The sequence below is a fragment of the Loxodonta africana genome, chromosome 6 (genome assembly GCF_030014295.1).
Source record: "Loxodonta africana isolate mLoxAfr1 chromosome 6, mLoxAfr1.hap2, whole genome shotgun sequence".
In the NCBI taxonomy this organism is placed as follows: domain Eukaryota; kingdom Metazoa; phylum Chordata; class Mammalia; order Proboscidea; family Elephantidae; genus Loxodonta; species Loxodonta africana.
In genome coordinates this window covers 55,729,557-55,750,488 of record NC_087347.1, presented here as the reverse complement: position 1 = coordinate 55,750,488, position 20,932 = coordinate 55,729,557, and the positions used below count along the sequence as shown (strand labels likewise).

At 38.1% G+C, this 20,932-nt stretch overlaps 1 protein-coding gene across 5 annotated transcripts in view; it reads left to right on the top strand.

The window, feature by feature from the left end:
- The first annotated feature begins 3,245 nt into the window (after nt 1-3,245).
- The window catches only part of GLS (glutaminase), a 77,915-nt gene continuing 60,228 nt past the window's right edge, over nt 3,246-20,932 (top strand). For 4 of the 5 annotated variants that reach the window (XM_010602677.3, XM_010602675.3, XM_023542695.2 and 1 more), the window contains exons 1-3: nt 3,246-3,850; nt 17,243-17,339; nt 17,687-17,808. In XM_010602677.3, coding sequence (XP_010600979.2) covers nt 3,465-3,850; nt 17,243-17,339; nt 17,687-17,808 — 605 coding nt within the window. In that variant the 5' untranslated portion in view covers nt 3,246-3,464. The remainder of the gene's footprint in view (nt 3,851-17,242; nt 17,340-17,686; nt 17,809-20,932) is intronic. The other variant, XM_010602685.3, reaches the window with a different exon arrangement.

The following is a 20,932-nucleotide window of genomic DNA, read 5'->3' as shown; positions in this document are numbered from 1 at the left end:
CTAAAAACGAAGTACATGATCTACTCATTTTGGGGAGTTAGCTTGTCCTTAAATATATTTTACAATTAGTTTAAAACAGTTCTCAGTTCGGCTTTTCAATAGAGGTGACAACTGATCACATTTCACAACAAAACTTATTCACCCATGGGACAATAATAATAATAATGTCTAGTACCTACAGAATGCTTTGTCTGTGTTGACTCATTTAATCCTCACAACATCCCTATGAAATAAGTACTAATATTATCCTCATTTTATAGAGAAGGATTTGCTCTTGCTGTAACTCAGATCTAAATTCAGCATTGGAAAAAGAAGTCATGGTGGCAAGGTTTATCAGTGAGGCTAGGAAGTTCGCCAGTTAAAACCGGAAGCCAACAGATGAAAGGGAAGTAGAAAAAAAAATTTAGAGGTTTCCTGAAACTTACTCTGTCCTCCAACCAAAAGAATTTCAAACAACAACAACAACAAAACTTAGACAATTCTTTTAAGCCTTGGGTCAAAGGAGAAGTATTTTCTGTTTAGCTCTAGGTCAACAAAGTAATAATCTTTTAGCTTTTGTGAAGAGCAAAATCTGGAACTTATATATGGGTTGTATTATGATCTTGAAACATGAACCTTTTTGTGAGCTTCAAAAATTCCTTCAGAAAAAAGGCTATGGAGCACAGCTCTACTCTTCCACACATGGGATTGTCATGAGTTGGAATCAACTGGACAACAGCTGTTTTTTTAAATCTTCGAAAGAACATAGAAGCTCAGGAACAATTCTTCTAGTTGAAGTAGAATCAAAAAGGCCAATTTTTCCTTTCAATGTTACTTACCTTCACAGTGGCTGTGGGACCACAATCCATTATAGGATAGCTGTACAAAGAGGAAGTCTCAGAGTAGCTCTGACAGTGCGGTCAAGTGTTAATCTGGAGAGCCTTTTTCTATTTGTAGATATTTTGGTGGGCTTTAAAAAAAAAAAAAATTTTTTTTTTTTACTGTATGTGTATAAAATGTTTTATAGTGATTTATATGATGATATGATTTAATAGGTGAATAATTAACCTAACTGAAAATGATTACCATATTTTTGCACAAATAATGCACGTGCTATACACTTCTTGCCAACTGCATAACCCCCTCATGAGGTACTTTCCTAAGCATACTATCAGTGTTATGTGTGTGGGTGCATCATTTATATGGGTGTGTTATTTGTGGAAAAAATACGGTAACTCTAATACATGGTTCCAAAGTTGTATTTGATTAAAACATCACTAAAGATGAAAATGATATAAGATGAAGAAAAGAATTAAATGAAAGTGTTAATCAATCACATTTTTTTATATTTATAATAATTTCAATTGCTGCCTATTACTTTTTCATTGTCGTTCTCAAAAAAAATTTTTTTTTTTAAAGAAGGGGTTAAATTTCATAGTGTACCTTACTTCTAAGTGTTAGGAATAACATCTCTTTATTCTCAGCATCTCATTTCCTAAGGTAGAAACTTTAGAAAATAATCTCCTGTTCCTGTGTTTGTTTTCTATATTTATTAAGTATACTTGGAGTGGTTGGTAGATTTGAACTGCCAACCTTTTGGTTAGCAGCTATAGCTCTTAGCCACTTCATCAGGGCTTCATAAGATATTTACACCTTTAAATACCTGAATTTTTTTTTCCCATAGGAAAATTAGAGAAACCAAGAGAAAAACTGGGAGGAAAACAACTGGATTTTTCAATAGCTTGGATGTGGTTGAGAAAAAGGAAGCAATCAAAACTGATAACTAGTTATATCTAAGAGACTTCAGGACACAAGCGTTTATAAATTATTAAAAAGGCTAAGCAGGGGTAGTAGTTTTTACTGTTCCCCCAAACTCGATGTTCCTTTTTCTGAATGTATCACTAACCTAACTCATCAATTTGACGAGTAATACTTAATACTGATAACAATCCCCCATGATTACTTGCAGTAGTCTTAACAGCCTTTTAAAAAAGGTGATTTCATTCTTTTTTCATGTTCTTCCTGTTAAAGAGCAAATACAAAAAACTTAAACATGGCAAGGCTATGACATGACAAAGGTCACACAGACTGTAGGTACAGCTGGGTTTCCTAATTATTAATCTAGTGCAATATTTTAAGATTCATTAGATTACTAAATCTGGTGATCAGTTCATGACACTCTCTTCCGGATTCATAAAAACCATCCCAGTTAAGCTTTGTAGATCTGGGCATTTAAACCTAATTGTTTCAGGAAATCGTCTGAAAACATTTTTTGTCCTGGATGGAGGGTATATGTGGGCTCAAACAACATCTCAGAGTTTATCAGATCCTTCGCTCCTTTTCTACAGGTCCAAAAGGATTAATGAATAAAGGGACGCTGGGCTGAAAAGACTCAAAGAACCAGTATTTGGACGTTTATTTTTTAAAACAATAAAGCAGATTTTAAAATAGAAAACGTATCTATGATTTTGCCTTCAAGAAAACTATTAGGAGAATCATTGCTGTTCAAAAATATTTTTGTGGCATCGGTATGTATAATTTTTTTTTTTTTTAAAGCAAGCAATCTTATTCTGGACCTCCCCCTTTCATTGCCCTTCCTCCACTCCAACCCTCCAAATGGCTTAAGTCGCATAGCTAAAAGGATTTTGCTCATTTTTTCCAAAACACATTCGCATCTGGGTAGTAGCCAACCATGGAAAGTTTCAAGCACACGTAATATTTAGGAGAGAGAAGGGGCTCGTCTGGGGCAGACTTCGCGGGACCGAGGCCCTTGGAGGCGTCACCACACGCCCTGTCCCGATAGTTGGGGGCCAGCTGCAGGCTCCGACCAGGGTCGCCCCAGCCAGTCCCGCCGTACGCCCGCTCCTCGGCTGCGGGGCCTCTCGCCCATCATTCCTTCCCCCCTCTCGCCCGGTCCGAGGCCCCAGAGTCCACAGAGTCCATCCGCTGGAAAACGACCAGAGCTGTGGGCCCGCACTTTCCAACCAGGACAGGCTCGAGACCTGCGCAGAGCCGGAGATGAGGCTCCTCTGAAGCCCAGCCTGGCACCCCCACCTCATACGTCAGTTTGACTTCTCTCCCCGGCGCCCGCCCGACCGACCCTTCGCGCACCCGGCGCCGAAAGAAATTTGACTGCTCCTGTAACCAATCGGAAGAGAGGTCGAGGGTCTAAGCCAATCGGAACGGGCGAAGAGGGCAGGCCGCCGGCGTCGTCCCGCCCCTGGGTGGGTGAACGTGGAATGTCTCCGGCCCTCCCCGGCGCTTCAGCCTCAGTGCGGAGCCCTCGGCGGTAAGAGGAGGAGCGGCCTCGGACAGCATAGCGCGTAGCAGCAACGGCAGCCGGAGCCGGAGCCCTGAGCTAGAGCCACACCCACGTCGCTGCCCCTTTCGCCGCCCCCCTCGGAAGCCGCATTCCGGCAGGAGAGGCGGCCGCCCACGCCCGGAGCATCCTCCTCAGTCGAGCGGGCGCTGACGGACCCGGCGGCATGATGCGGCTGCGAGGCTCCACGATGCTGCGGGACCTGCTCCTGCGTTCGCCCGCCGTCGCTGGTGCGGCGCTGAGGCGGGCGCAGCCCCTCGCCACTCTGTGCCAGCGCCCCCGGAGCGGGGGGAGGCCGGCCGCGGGCTCAGCGGCCGCTGCGCGGCTCTACCGGTGGTGGGGCGGGGGCGGCCGGCCGGCGGGACCCCTCGCGCGGGGCCTGTCCAGCTCCCCCTCGGAGATCCTGCAGGAGCTGGGCAAGGGAGGCGCGCAGCCGCAGCCCGGGGCGTCGCCGCCCGCGGCCCCGCCGGCGTCCAGCCCCAAGGACGGCCCCGGGGAGACGGACGCGTTCTGCAACAGCGAGGGCAAGGAGCCGGCGGCCGCAGGCGAAAAGTGAGTGTTCCAGGGAGGGCCCGGGCCCGACCGGGGCCTGCAGGGGTGCGGGATGGGAGCAGAGGTTCGAGAAAGAGAAAGAAAGGGATGCCGGCGGCCTGCGCCGTCTGCGCCATGTGATTAGGCCCGACCCCGCCTGCGCCTTCCCCGCCCGCGCCCCTCCGCAGGGCCCCCACTTCCCTTTCCCGCCCCGGCGCGGGCCGCCCGGGCTGGGGGGGGCTGTCCCCTCCCCAGAGCGGCCGCCGCGGGCTCCACGCCGCGTCCCCGGATCGCCGCTGCGGCAGCTGGCCGCCGGCCCAGCCCCTGGTGGGTGATGCCATGTGAACGTCTCCAGCGAGTGACATTTAGGAGAACGGTATTGAGCAGAGGCCGTGCCTTCCTGCCTCGTCGCTTTTCCAGGCTCGAGCTTTCCCTCTGTCTGCCCTCTCTCGGTCTCTGCCACCACCTCTTTGGAAGCCTGATGTGGAGGATTATTCATCTTTCGGGGGTGGCTCTCTCAGGCATGTGTGGAGCCATCTGGGGCACCGGAAATAATGTTTCAGAGAGGAGATGAGGAGGTAAAGGGTCACGTGGCCGCGAGGCTCGGGCATGCAGTTTAGACCACCTGTTTGTGCTGGGGACTAGCTCTGGCCTGTCTGATGTCGTCCATGAGATGGGCGAGGTTTTCACAAAATAGCCAAAGTGAAATATGACGTAAAACACTAACTCAGTGATAAATGCGAGTTAAGTAGCTTTTGTAATTTAAATATCTCGTGATAGGTTGTTGAACCATCTATACGTTCACAGCAGTTTAGTCTCAAAATAAAATTGGGGTTTTCTACATATGAGAAAGTTTCCTTAATACTTTATAGTCTTGTGTAATATAAATGAACACAAACTTTTGTTTTCCTAATATGGATAAAAGTTTACCTGTTCGCTTTCTTTATATCCTACTATAATTCTGACTTGGTATTGACACCATGTGACCCATTGCCACCCTTTTACATCTGTTATTTCTATTTCCAGGCCCCAGAGTACCTCAAGTCAAACCGAAAGTGTGATTCTTATAATTTCGATCTCGGACCTGTTAAAATGCTTCCTGTAATTGAAGTTGGCTCCTCCCTAGAACATTCCAAGTGATTTTTTTCCCAGACTGAAAAATATTACTAAAAAAAAGAAATTACTAGGTGATGGGCAAAATTGGTGATATTCTATGGTAGTGATTTGGTGCCAGGAAGTAGCGTTATTATCGAGAGCAGGTCATTTAACATCGTGGGTTAGACTCAAATCTCCTATAGTTATAAAAAGGTAGGCTTTAGTTAAATTTGTACCTTTCTGATGTTTTAGGGACTGGAATGTGTATGTTTCATCTCATCTGGGACTCACTTTTATTTTAGATCTTCTGGCTCACCAAGCATGTAACAAGTTTAAATATGTGTGCCCAGAGTTACTGGATTGCAGTATGCAGTTAGTACCATTTAAAAGTTATGCTTAAAGGCTACAGGATGAGAACTGCTTCCCATTTAAAATGTGTCTTTGGGTCTGTTTCTCTTCATTGTGTTAGTGTCTTTTTTTTTTGTTTGTCTGATAGGAACTTGAACTCTTTTTGTAATACACATGTTTCCCAGAAGCTTCTGTTTTTTTGGCCCTATTAATAAAAAGTCATCTCTTAGCAATAACTTTCAGATCGGCAACCTACTAAAAAAAAAAACCTCCCACTTGACCTCCCCCACAAAAAAAGAAAACCAGCCTCAAGAGGGAAGCTCTCAAGAAGACTTGCTCAGAAGCCTTGGAGTTTGAGTGGCCAATAAAGTTAACCTAGTTTGCCTTAGTTCTGTAAGTTTGGTTTTTGCCACCAAGTTTGGAATAATAGCTAGACTGGTTCAGGAACAATCTAGGTATATGATGATCCTGAGATCTTTCAAAGATTTGGGTCAAGAGTGAACCTCAGCTGTTAACAGTTTAACACATAAAGTGAAAAGCACTGGCTTTTTAAAGTGAAAAAAAAATTTTAAATTCATGAAAATTTGTTTTGATTCCCGAATGATGTGGCTGCCAAATGTAACTTTCTTCCTTTGGCTCCTTCCATTTTGTCTTTACATGATGAACAGTTCCCCTATTTTGTGAGGTAAGCTTCCATTTGATCCTGTTATCCTTTCTAATGCTTAGCTTCCAAAGCAGAGGTCATCCTTCAATCAGCAAGCCACCTGGAATGCTAGCACTCAGGACTCTGTCACATTTTACAGGGATTTTTAAAAGAAATAGTCATGTGAAAATTAAATGACGTTTTATAAGAGGCTTAGAATAATATTTGGAACATATTAAATGCTAAGTGTTTTCATTAAATGAGAATAAAGTTGCTTCATTTACTGCAAAACCTGTCAAGGACATTGACCATCAATTTTCAGGTTCACACATGAGAAATATTTTTTATTTCTGGAAAAAGTTTCTCTTGAGAAGTTTCGTACTTTTTTCTTACGTGAAACTATGATTTGCTCTGTTTACCTTTTTGCCCAGTTTACCAATAATAAGCTCAGAGTGAATTTAATGCTTAATCCAGCAGTTTCATTAGTTCATATTGCTGGTTCATTTGCTTTTCCTCCTTTCTTTGGTTCAGATTTTCTGTTTTATTGTATTTACTGTGTATTATATTCTGGAGGAAGTAGGATATAAACAAATTACCTACTTATGTTAAATGGCTACACTGTCCCCTTCAACCTAAATCTGATTTAGTTTCCTGGTTTAGGTTTGGATTCTACTACTAAAGTTTTTCCTTACAGAAAAATGATGTAATGTTCTTTCTTTGCTCAGTTTTCCCTGCAGTGCCCTTATTTAATTTTGTTACCGTCATTGTGTCATCTTGAAAACCACTTTGGCTGTCTTCATTTTTCAAACTCTTCTGCGTTTCTGGCTCCTTTTCTTGGATTTCCTCACTGGATGTACCCTGAGACTGGGTCCTTTGCTCCTTTTCCACTTGGTTGCTTTTTCAACAGCATATCTCTTCTCTTAGCTTTGACTGTCATCTTTGTGTAGGTGATACTTCACCTCTCATCCAAGCTCCGTTAACTTATGTGTATCTCCCTATAGCTGGTAACTTCAAATTTAAAATCTGTAGCCCTACACATATCCATTCTTTTTTGTAATTTCAATCTATTTTGCATGCTTTTGCCCAATTTATTTTAGAATTTTAATTTCAAAATATCACTGTATTTCCACAGAACTAATACAGATTGGAATGAGCATTTTATCAGCATCACAAACCATGTTGTGGCATTAAAGAGCCATGATTAACTTCTGTGCCAGCGCTTGCCTAGCACGGACATTTACCATGTTTCACTTCTGTAAAGCCCAGAAGTGTATAATATGTGTATGTAATAATCCCCTGGGGAGAGGAACTATTAAATGACTTTTTCTTTTTATTTGGGCATTTTATTTTTTAATTAGAAAAGAGATAATATAACAAAGATAATAAAGATGAATTAGGATAGAAAATACGAGCGTATGTGTGCTCTTTAGAAAGTATGTAATTCCTACAGGTCTCAATAGTGAAGGTATTCCATTAAAACAACAATGAGATCATTTGCCCCTGATTGGCAAATGTTGAGGTACATCAAGTGATGAAAAGGATGTGGGAAATAGGAACTCTGACATTGCTGGTGGAAGTATAAATTTAGCTACTTTCGAGGGCAATTTGGTAGTATCTGTTAAAAATTGCATACCCATGATGCAGTAATTATACTTTTACACATCTGCACGAAGTATAATGCTTACTTTATTAAAAGATAAAAGTGCAAGCAAAGATTATTTCAGCTCGCGAAGCACACTTTTCAGACAAAGATTAGACAGGCCTATAAAACAATAACACACATGAAGAATGTGCTTCTTTTCTTAATTCAGTCAAATATATGAGACCGAATGGGAAACTCTTGCCCAAAAGCAAGGCAAGAAGGCAGGAAGGGACAGAAAAACTGGACAAATGGACACGGGGAACCCATGGTGGAAAGGGGGAGAGTGCTGTTACATTGCAGGGATTGCAGCCAGTGTCACAAAACAATTTGTGTATAAATTTTTGAATGAGAAATTAACTTGCTCTGTGAACTTGCACCTAAAGCACAATAAAATAAATTTCAGTTAGCTTCAGATAGTGTGTCTTAATGCTTTGGTAGGTCATACTTATTAATAAATGGGAAGTGCAGGCCAAAGAAAATCATTCCATCATATACCATGAGAATTGAATTTCAAAGTAAGATTTAATGGTACATTTCAGTTAACACTGAATTAGGTCTATAGAACAGTCCTGATAATGAGGCTGAACCAGTGTTTGGCAAATATAATGTGTTTTGAAATCGAAAGACAGAACCTTTGTTGAGATGGATGCCAAATGCTTTTGTGATCTTTCAGTATTACATTTAATTTGTAAAACTGAACATTTACAGTTCACTTAAACTAAAATCAAAGTTAGATGTATATTTAATTTTTTCTTTTGACTTCTCAGTCAATCCCTCGGTCATTTTACTTGTGATGTCCTCCATATTATAAATTTTTTCTAGGTCTTGGTAATCAGTGAATTTTGGATTTCTTTTAATGGCCGATCAGAAAAATGCCAGTATTAACATTTTTTTGCTGCCTAATACTTACACAAAACCATGTGTATCTGTTGAGATAGATGCCATTGGTATATTGCTATTGATGTAAAACCACTGGTAAATTGGTACTTGTGCTGTAATTATTAAACTGCATATTTTTTTTTATGTAATTAGTTTTACTAATATTGAGATGAAGTTCACTGAAATAGAATGGAATAGATCCAGAAGTTTAGTCTCCTTGAGTTTGAGTTTGTTTTCATTAAATCAGCCAACTCAGCAAACGCCTATCAAATAGAACTCAGCCTTTTTTCATGAGGCAATATTGCAGGCCAAAAAGGTGGGGGCGGGGGAGGGGGGCACACTATTTCATTTTGAAGAGAGTAAACGTCACCTTGAAGAGAAATTTGCTGAAGATAACGTGCATGTTTCTTGCAGCTTAAAAAAATTATTTGAAAGAAATCAGTAAAATCAAAGTACCCTTGTGATATTGAGGTAAAGAAAAATTATGGTTGTAGAAACTGAAAGTCTAATTGTAGGATTTGCATTCTTAAAAGAGCCCCAAAAAACCAAACCAACTGCTGTCGAGGCAATTACGACTCATATCGACCCTATAGGAACCCAGTCATAGTAAATCCTATATAAACCAAAGTTATATTTTATAGCTGCCTTTCTCCTTTTTCAATCTCTAGCTCATTTGCTAGTAGGAGGAATGCTTAAGAAATCCGAGTCAAAAGATATTTATGAAATAGTTACTAATCATTGATATCTCTGAGTGAGGTAAATAGGTTTTAGCCATGGACACTGTGACTACAGTTTTACGCTGGAGGGCACTCACGTGTAAAATTGCTTTGATTATGATGAAAACAGTGCATTTTACTGCAGTCGGTGTTTTCTGATCCCTTTCAACATAGAAGCAGCTGTGTCTTGGCTTTCTCTGAGAAGTATCCTCTGCTTGGTATATAACATTTGTTATTGCTTACTGATTTCTAAAGAAGTGCTTATAATGAAAGCACTAATTTCAAAACATTAGAACTGTTGATGTCGCATAATAAAAAAATTTTTTGATACCTTTTAGGATTTAGAGACAGGAAGGCTGACCCCTCCTAAAGCTGTGCCCATAATGGACAGTTGCCATCAGCTGATATGGACAGCCTGACCATTTCCTCATTGAAATCTGGCTTTTGTGCTTGTACTTTGGCTTGTTCTTGAGTAAGTTTCTTCAATAAAGTGCGATCAAAACCACAACCCTAATTTAATACAATGTCATCCACACTTTGTACAGGATGCAATTTTAATAAGGCAGAACAACAATTCAGTCAACTAACGTAAGCAATTCCTCTATTAAATATTTTGGTTAAAAATTCTTAAATATGTAAGGACCAGCTTCCTGGAACCAATTCTGGTTCAGCCACTTAAGAGTTATGTGACATTTGACACACTGCTTGACTTTGATACTCTGTCCTTAATCTGTAAATTAGGGACAGTTATACCTGGGAGTCACAAGCAGTTAAGTGCTTGACTACTAGCTGAAAGTTGACAGTTTGAACCCACCCAGAGGTACCTTAGAAGACAGGCCTGGCTGGTGATCTGCTTCCAGAAGGTCACAGCCTTGAAAACCCTATGGAGCAGTTCTCTGCACACTTGGGGTCGCTCTGAGTTGGAATTGACACGTCTGCAGCCACCAATCAACCAATACCTACCTTACAGGGTTTTAGGATTAAATAACAGAAAGTACTTTTTTTTTTTAACATTAAATTCTTAAAAGATGTTATATTTGGTTTTTAAATTCCACCAATAATTAATCAACTTTGGGGTAAAATGCCTTGTAGGGTAAGCAATTTTGTTAGACTTAAATTAATTCTGGTATACTAATGGTAAAAAAAAAAAAAAAAAAACCCGTTGCCATCGAGTTAGCTGCCACATACAGTTTCCAGGGAGTGGAACTGCGTATAGGACAGAGTAGAACTCTCCCGTAGGGTTTCCATGGAGCACCTGGTGGATTCAAACTGCAGACCTTTTGATTAGCAGCCATAGTGCTTAACCACTACACCACCAGGGTTTCCATACTGATGGTCTTATATGGGTAAAAACCCTTTACCGTTGAGTCAATTCTGACAGCCACCATCAATGGAACTTTCAACCTAATGGTTAATTTATTAATTTGCTGGTGTTGGTGGACATTTACTATGAATTTAATCGCTCTAAGCTAGAAATGATAAACTGATTTAAAAACCAACCCCAATATCTTTTAAAGATTATTGTTTTAAAATGAAGACATGGAAATAAAAAGATCAAAGCATTCTTTTATGTTCTGTTGGTAGACCTCATGCTTTTTTATCCCAGTTATAGTGACCATATAGGACAGAGTAAAACTGCCCCATGCGGTTTTCTAGACTGTAAATCTTTATGGGAGCAGATCACCAGGTTTTTTCTCCTGCAGAGCCACTGGGTGGGCTTGAACTGCCAAACTTTAGATTCCCAGCCAAGCATTTTAACCATTGCACCACCAACGCTCCTAACCTTACTTTATTCATCTTTATATACCCAGTGTTGACACAAAATAGGCTGTGTAAGCAAAGTACAAAAATCAGTAATGCAGCCACTGAGTGCTAAAAAGGGTCTAGAGAATCTGGTCGGGGAAAGCCCTATGAAACAGTTGGAATGATCATTGATACCTTGAAGTTTGGGGAGTGGAAGATTATACACAGAATAATAAGGGTGAAATAGCAGGATTTATTTATAGGGCAATGAGTATAGTCAGTTATATTGGGGAATTATAGATAATAAGTTAAGAACAGATAATGCAAAGCCAAATTATAAGAGAACTGAATACTGAAGAGTTTGAATTATCCTTTGGTAAAAAAAAAAACACTTTTTTTTTTAATTGGGAAACTGGTTGAGCAGTAGAGTAAGCAGATGAAGAGTGTCTCTTCAAATTGCAGAAGTTGGCTAGGCTCTTAATTTAAACTCTGTATATTTCTTGGGTAGTCAGTCTCCTCATTATTGGTTTATCTATATCTCTCAACTATGAAAAGTAGGTCTTTTAACATTTTATGAGTAGAAACAGACACCTTAATTCATACATCCTGTGCTTTAGCTGTTTGTAGTTCTTTGTAAACACCAGTGAATGCTTACACTTTGTGTCTTTGGTCATTCTGTTTCCTTTGCCAGAAATCCTCTTCTGTTGCCCTGTTTCCAGCTCCTACCCACCTTTCAGTTCCAGCTCAGATTCCACTTCCTCTAAAAAAAGCTTTACCATATTGACCCACAGTGAAGTAATTTTTCAGTGATTAGATCCCATAGCTGCTTTCTCATAGTTCCTCATTAGTATATATCTTGTATTTCCCCATCTGGACTATAAGCAATGCCTAACTTAAAGCTTTACGTGTCATAAATGCTAGTTAAAAGCATGAGACTTTTCTTTTTCTTTCTTTCTTTCTTTTTTTTTTTGAGAAATCATTTCTTTCGAAGGTAGCTATTTTGTGATGTTAAAGAAGTGGAAAGAATGAGTAAAAGAAGGAATGAAGGAACAATGTAGCAAAAGCTTCTTAAAGGTAGAAATTAGGAAATGGAGGAGAACAAAAATTAGGGAAGGAATGAAACAGGGTCATAATCATTTTATGTTTTTCTCCCAGGGAATCTGAAGAGCTCACCAGGGTTCATCAGTAATTGTTGATTTTACTTATATACTGCTGATGGGAATGTAGAATGGTACAGCCACTTTGGAAATCTATGTGGTGCTTCCCTAAAAAGCTAGAAATTGAACTACTGTATGATCTAGCAATCCCACTCCTTGGAATATATCCTAGAGAAATAAGAGCCCTTACACAAATAGATATATGCACACCCATATTCATTGCAGTACTGTTTATAATAGCACAAAGATGGAAACAACCCAGGTGCCCATCAGCAGATGAATGGATAAACAAATGATGGTATGTTCACACAGTGGATGTCTTAGTCATCTAGTGCTGCTATAACAAACACCACAAGTGGATGGCTTTAACAAAGAGAAATTTATTTTGTCACAGTCTTGGAGGTTTCAAGTCCAAATTCAGAGTGTCGGCTCCAGGGGAAGGCTTTCTCTCTCTGTTGGCTCTGGAGGAAGGTCCTTGTCCTCAATCTTACCTCCGGTCAAGGAGCTTCTCAGGCACAGGGACCCAGTGTCCAAAGGACGCGCTCTGCTTCTTGTGGTGCCTTCTTGGTGGTATGAGGTCCTCAACTCTCTGCTTGCTTCCCTTTCCTTTTATCTCTTGAGAGATAAAAGGTGGTACAGGCCACCCCCCAGGGAAACTCCCTTTACCTTGGATCAGGGAGGTAACCTGAGTGATGGTGGTGTTACAGTCCTACCCTAATCCTTTAACATAAAATTACAGTCACAAAATGGAGGGCAACCATTCAATACTGGGAAGCATGGCCTAACCAAGTTGATACACACATTTTTGGGGAGACATAATTCAATCCACGACAACGGGATACTACGCAACGATGAACAGTGATGAATCTGTGAAACATCTCATAACATGGATGAATCTGGAAGGCATTATGCTGAGTGAAATTAGTCAGTTGCAAAAGGACAAATATTGTATGAGACCACTGTTATAAGAACTCAAGAAAAGGTTTAAACACGGAAGAAAACATTCTTTGATGGTTACAAGGGTGGGGAGGGAGGGAGAGGGGTATTCGTTAACTAGATAGTATGTAAGAATTATTTTAGGTGAAGGGAAGGAAAACACAATACAGGGAAAGTCAGCACAACTGGACTAAACCAAGAGCTAAGAAGTTTCCTGAATATAACTAAACACTTCTAAGGACAGAGTAGAAGGGGGGATGTCTGGGAACCATGGATGCAGGGGACATCTAGGTCAGTTGGCATAACAAAGTGTAGTTAGAAAACATTGTGCATCCCACTTTGGTGAGTGGTGTCTGGGGTCTTAGATGCTAGCTAGCAGCCGTCTAAGGTACATCGGTTGGTCCCAACACACCTGGAGCAGAGGAGAATGAAGAACACTAAGACAGAAGGAAAATAAGAGCCCAAGACACGGCCACATAACCAGAGACTCCATCAGCCAGAGACCAGAAGAACTAGGGTGACTGCCCTGACAGGAAACTCAACAGAGAGTCCCTGATAGAGCAGGAGAAAAGTGGGGTGCGGAACTCAAATTCTAGTAAAAAGACCAGACTTAATGGTCTGACTGAGCCTGGAGGGACCCCAGAGGTCACAATCCCAGATTATTAGCCCAGAACTAAAACCATTCCCAAAGCCAACTCTTCAGACAAAGATTAGGCCGGACTGTAAGACATAAAATGATACTGGTGAAGAGTGTGCTGCTTATCTCAAGTAAACACATGAGACTAAGTGGGCAGCTCCTGTCCAGAGGTGAGACAAGAAGGAAGAGGGAGTCAGGAGCTGGTTGAATGCACACGGGAAATACAGTGTGAAGAGGAGGACTGTGCTGTCATATCATAGGGAATACAACTAGGGTCACATAACCATGTGTGTATAAGTTTTTGTATGAGAAACTGATAGCAACTATAAACTTAAAGCACAATAAAGTGCTAAAATTTGAAAACATGCTATAATCTATTTTTTGTCAAACCTTCTCAAAGATTTTCTAGTTAAACTATAGTTCCTAGCTATAGTTTTCTGCTTTCAAATTTTAAAAGCAAAGTACATTGTTGTGATAGCGTTGCCATAAGATCACATTAAATAAGGGCAAGAAACATCTTTGGAGTAATTTCTCTCTCTTTAAAATTTTGGAGTGAATCTGCATTCGTTTGTTCCCCAGACCGTTTAAGCTAACTCATTCTCAGATCAGAGTCCAAGCTATTAAATGCTGAGATAGGTAGTAATTTATTTTTTATAACTATTATTTTTTCAATCATTTTTGACCATGTTTTGAGAGCATATTATTTACAGATGTCTTAAATTTTCTCTCCTACGGATAAAAGTTAGTCTCTTGTCTCTAAAAGCAGGTAAATATTTACCTTTTTTGCTAACTATGGAATAACATGATCATTTTAATGTTTTTGTGCTGTGTGCCATAAGGTAAAGAAGTACATATTTTACGTTATTTACCTAGCTTTTAGGAAAAGCAAATACCATTTACTCGTGTGATAAATACACAGAAGGCTTATACTGCAGTTTTTTAAAGTGAGAAACTATCGCTATCTGCAATGTACTTGATGAACCATTTTCTGTAAATAATTGGTATGTTATTATCCACTGATATTTTGACAGCTGGTTCAATTTTTCTTTAAATATTAGGTCATCAGTATTACTGAACTCAGAGTAGTGGTATTAGATCAGGGTAAGGTTTAGAAAATGTGTTTAGCCTTAAAAAAGTAGTAGCAGTAAGTTCAAGAGCCAGTATAGTGTAGTGGTCAATAGTTTGGACTCTGGGTTCAGAGAATTGGTTTCTAAACTGAGTCTGCCACTGTGCAACCTTAGGAAGTTTCTTAACCCCTCTGAGCCTCTGCTTCCTCACATGTGAAATGGAGATAGACTCATTCATTTATTCAACAAGTAATTTATTGAGCTTTTACTGTGTAGCAGGAATCATACTGTATTTTGGATAACAATCTTACCTTCTGTCTTAAGATCATTGAAGGCCTTATATTAGAATATGTGTAAAACAGCACAGTATTTGAAACATAAGTGATTGATAAATTTTAGTGATTAATATTAAAAGATCCCAAATATGTATTTTAAAGTTGTCTAAGAACAAAAATGGTTTTAGGGAATAACTATATCAGGATATGTCATTAATTTTTTTATGGTAATCCTACTTATTAGCTTTTAAACAGAATTGGCATGAAATTCCTATATTTTTAGATTGACTTGAAAAATGAAAAGTTGTTCTAACAGTTTTGAAAACAAGTATACATGATATTAATGCCAATATTAATGTTTAAGAGAAATTTATATGTATATGTATAACTATACATACTCTGTCAATCAACTCTGTGTTCTGTTGCTTTTTAAGATAGTAATATAATACTAGTTTGGGAAATAATTAAGTACTTATGGTTCTATTAAAGTAGGGAAATTTGATACATTCTTTGGGTAATCGAGGAAATATTTAGACACAGAGAAGCTTCTTTAAATAATACAAAAGTGCAGTTTTAAACAGACTTGTGGCAGTTTTTTTATTTTTTATAGAAAATAACAATTTTTGCATGAAAATTGTCATTATATCTATGGCTAGTCCAGAACCAATTATATTATCAACTATATTAAGTTTTAAAATTTAATTTAAGAAAATGAGTATTTTCTCCTTGTTCCTCTGTCTCTCTCATTCTCACTTTCTTTCTTGAAATACAGATCAGGTAAAATCCTTTTACGGTATGTGTGTTTGTGTATATACACACTTGGCGAAAGCTGAAAGCTGTGTAAGGAGGAAACCTGTCAGAGAAGGAAACTCAAATATTTTCCATTAATAGAGAACAATAGAAAAGACTGCACCCTGTCAAAGGCAGAAAACTTCTGAAACCCAGAAAAACAAGGCAGTTCTGTTGAGTTCTGACTCTCACAGGTTTCACAGTATCTGTGTATGTATGTATAAGTATTACATTGATTATATAAGGACTACAAATCAAAAGCACACCAGTCCCTTTTCCCCATTCCTATTTAATAAAATGGGAGGGAAATGATCAGGAGAAGGGATTCGTTTGTTCTGTAGTCCTTATAACATCAGCATAATACTAATGTCATTGATGTTCAGAATAATAAGTTATTTTCATTTCAGAGCTTAGAAAAAGACATTTAATTGGTTCATTATAGTTTGTTCACTTGAAAGCTTTTCAATGGATAAGAAAAAATTTCTTGCTTAAAAGTTTGGTTAATCATAGCACCTCATTGTTATTCTATTTTAGTTAATTAAGATTTTAATGCATTTTATGGTAAATCTTACATTCTAATCATCTTTATGATTTGTGGAATTTGGTCTGTATATGTGAACCTAGATCACTTTAGAAATAATAACTACCAAAACTAACATCAGTTGAGTACTTACTCTTTGTCAGGCAGGGTTCTAAAGGTACTTAAATATATAGAATTAACTGGTCCTTACAACCACTTGGGGCCCTGGTGATGCAGTGGTTAAGTGTGGGGCTGCTAACCAAAAGGTCAGCAGTTCAGATGCACTAGCCGCTCCATGGAAACCCTATGGGGCAGTTCTACTCTATCCCGTAGGGTCACTGAGTTGGAATCGACCCAATGGCAATAGGTTTCCAACAGCTCTATGAGGTAGACACTGTTATCCCCCATTTTTAGATGAGAAAACAGGCACAGAATGGTTAATTCATTTACCAGTGGTCACTCAGCTAGTAAGTAGTACAGACACAATTCAGAATTTGTGCTTTTACTCTTTTAACTGTCCATTACTTAATTGCCACTACCACATTTTACAGTCAGGTTAACTATTTGAATAACATATAATATATAAATATAGCTATCATATTTAAAAAATATTGACTCTTACTTGAATATTTGCTGGGCTCTTTTTTTTATAGTTGATATTGAGTGAATGTAATGGGCCATATAGGAAATCATCACCATAACAGATGCATTAGCACAAATAGAGAAAGTAATCACAATTTCAAAATCTGGTATTAAAAAAAGATCTGTATTTATTAAGGAATAATATTTTTACTGTTTTATCAGTGTGGCTTTTAGTGGTACTGTTTTGATTTTGGTGAACATAGCCGTGATGAGTAGATTAGCTCAATTGTAGTCGGATTCTGTGATTATTTAATAATAGATTTAACTAAAATCCATTACAGTGTTCACACAAGGATTAATTTTGTCTTCTTTCTCATCCTTTAGTAAAATAAAACAGGGCCTGTTACCTAGTTTGGAAGACTTGCTGTTTTATACAATTGCGGAAGGACAAGAGAAAATACCTGTTCATAAATTTATTACAGTAAGTTTTTATATTTTTCTACAGTAACGTTTTTAACAGTCAGTAATACTGAATCAGTGATACAGTATTTTTGAAATGTAGTCTTAAAGGTCATCTGGCATGTAGATTCTGACTGACCCTATTTCTCTCATGTTTTCAAATTTTTATCACGCTCATTTCAAGGTAATCTGTGAAAGAAACAATGAGAAACTTGTCCAGAAATTGGGTAATAGTGACACTAAAGTGGCATATAAATATTCAAACCTTGGGTAGAAGTTTTTATACACAGGAATAAAAACTTGTAGTTGGAATAAGCATATACATTATTTGCACTATGTATTTACAAACTCTTATTTTTTCAAAAACAGGCACTCAAATCTACAGGATTGCGAACGTCTGATCCCAGGTTGAAAGAGTGTATGGATATGTTAAGATTAACTCTTCAAACAACATCAGATGGTGTCATGCTAGACAAAGATCTTTTTAAAAAGTAAAAATTTCTGCCAAACCTCTAATGATGATTTGCTATGCTATGTGGTGGTTTTACTTTAAAACAAAATTGCATCTTTGAAGGCCAATGCTTCCCATGTAACTGAAAAAAAAGGGGAGGGGGGATTTACAAATAATTGTTTGAAGAAGTTGGTGTACATTGCATTCTTTTATACACTGGAGCTAAGAGTATACGTCCTTTCAATCTGTTCTAAGGAGATGTTTCCAGTTTACGGTACCTGGAGCTTGCCTTCACTGTGAATACAGTATACCCTGTGTCCTGTCATTGCTTATGTTGATCCCTAATTCATCTGCATGCTTTGCAGGCTTTCTCAGCGTGGTCTCTAGGTCTTTCCTATAAGATGATTTAGATGACTTCATAAAATGAGAGGGCTTCGGACAGCCCTGTGTTCCTCAGATTTTCATATCTGCATCATCTGCTTCTCTCCCCTCTCCAGACATCAATACATAGATTTTTGCCTATTTTCATTACCCTCAAAACAACTAAAAACTAAAGACAACTTTGGAGATGAATGTCTTGATTTAGTTAAATGAGAATATTTTTACATTCCTGTATTTGCATTTCTGTTAATTATTGATCTTCGTTAATATGTTCCTATTTAATTTGATTACCTAATGATTTAATGGACTTCACGCTGTAATAGATCCCAAAGTTAAATGGTATTTTTTTTAAACTACTGATAGTTAAATGAAACTAGTATAAAACTATAAATACTAGTATAGGATATTGACTTTTCCCAGACCATATGCTTAGGTTGAGGTGGACACAAAGAATTCCTGCATTTACTTTGAAAGTTTATTTACTTTTATTTTTTGTGGGGTGGAGGGGCGTGGGTAATAATTTGTTCTAAATATCTCCTGGAGATATCCTGGGTTGTTAAGTCATCTGAAGGTACACATATTAACTAGGGTACTTCAGTGTTTCCTGGCATGCTGGGAAGCACTGTGTACAGTTTTGGATTCTTACCTTTCACAATGAGGTTCTTGTTTCTATTAACTCAGCTGACCTTGAAGTATAGATTTCAGGTCCCTGTTAGAATTGGTGTTAGGAATTTTGAAACTCCAGAACCTGTGTTTTTGTGTAGAGAAGAAAATCATTTCTGGAGTTATCTGTGCCTTTGCAGTAAGGATTGTTTTATTTTTAATATTAATGCACTATCTGATTATGGTGCCTTGTGGGGAGTTATTTTAGTCTGTCCCTGAAAGAAGTTGCTGGAGAGATGATAGGTAGATCTGTTGGTAAATCGGTATGGGGCATTGGCTTTGAAATTTAAGTGGAAACAGTATTTTAGACATTTTTAGTTCTCTTGAAGTTTTTTGTGCTTTGAAAACCTGTTGCTGTGTTTAAATATGAGATTAGAAGTAATATTTCAAATATATTATTTACAAAGCCAGGAAACACAGTTATAAAATTTTGTATATATAATTATATTCAAAATAATAATCACCATTACTTTAAACATTTTTTAAGAAAAATTGATGATTGTAATACAGGCAGTTCTCAACTTGACAAATACTTAGCAGTATGTATTAGCAGGCAGTGGAAAAGTCCAGGTCTGTAGGTATAATGATTGCCCCTTTCATCCTTGGAATGAAGTAATTCACAACTTCTGACTATTAAACTTTTTGGGTCACCTGGAAAGATGATTGCTCCAGAGAAGTTCTTTCTCTGTTTTTAAATATAAGAAGTTATCTCATTAGCGTTGTCAGAAACAAAATATCATACCTCTCTGTAGCTGGGGAGGAGAGAGACATTAAAACGTGAAATTCATTTTCCAAGGCAAATAATCTGTAAAGGTGGGTAGATTTGGTTGGATTCAAAGTGTTACTCTTATACCTAAAATACATTGTCAGTGATTATATTTAGCCTTTGTGGCTAATCTGAGAAACAACTCTTTATATATGACATTTTTTTTTTAACAGGAAAATGAGTACCAAGCATACTTTTTGGGGCATAATCTATTTGAAAGTTGGAGACTGCCTGTACCCATCTAGATACTTACCTGTTTTTAATGCTAATTATGCTTAAAACTGATAGTAGAAAATTTGTGTTGAAAACTAATGCTTTATATATTTATGCTTTTTTTTTTTTACTCTTTTAAGTATTAGAACTACTTTGGTGTAATAGTGCTCTTTGGGGGGAGAAAGTGAATGACAGTTCCTCACATTTGTATAGCATTTGATTTTTCTAAACAATTTAATATCCATTATGTTATTTTATTAATGAAATATATTTGAAGAACATTTTGTGAAACACTGAAGTACTTTACAGTTGTTAGCCATACATAATAATATTTAAGAAAATTATTATTCCCAGTTTACAGATAAGAAAACGGAACAAAGCACAGAGAAATATGTAACTTACTGAAAACGTAAATACTTCCTTCTCCTCAGAGTTCATTTTATATGGTTATGATTTTCTAGTTGGCTTAATGGTATCTGTGGTTAAAGTGATTGACTGCTAATTGAAAGGTCGGTGGTTTGAAACCACCAAGCAGCTCCTTGGGAGAAAGATGTGGCAGTCTGCTTCTGTAGAGATATAAAGCCTTGGAAACCCCATGGCATTGCTATGAGTTAGAATTGATTCGATGGTATTAGGTTTGGTTTTGGGTTGGGTATTAAAATAACTTACAAGAAAAACATTACTATATAGATCAGTCATCAGTATACAGTTTAAAACCATTCTGAGTGGTAAGGCTGTTTTTGCTAGCCCATAGTAGTTCATCAGGTAAGGCTAAGTTGCCACAAGCTTTATTTATCATCACCTTCTGATAGAACCAAAAAGGCCTCAAAATTTCACTGGCTGTACAATAATTTTAATTATAAACCCTTTTAGAAAGTGCTGATTAATTTTGAATAGTAGTTGGTAGTAGGTTAATCAAAATTCGTTTGGCAGTCCTCATGTATTTCTCTTTTTTAACTTCTTGAAAATGAGGAAATAGATTTGATATTGATGTAGATATAAATAATTGTCTTAATTTTTTTTCCTCTAAGAAATGTGTGTTTTAGGAATATATTCTTTGCAGCTCTCATATGTGCAATTTGAATTTTGATAGCTATGTGAAACATTTTTATATTAAATATGAAAGCAATGGCAAAACTTA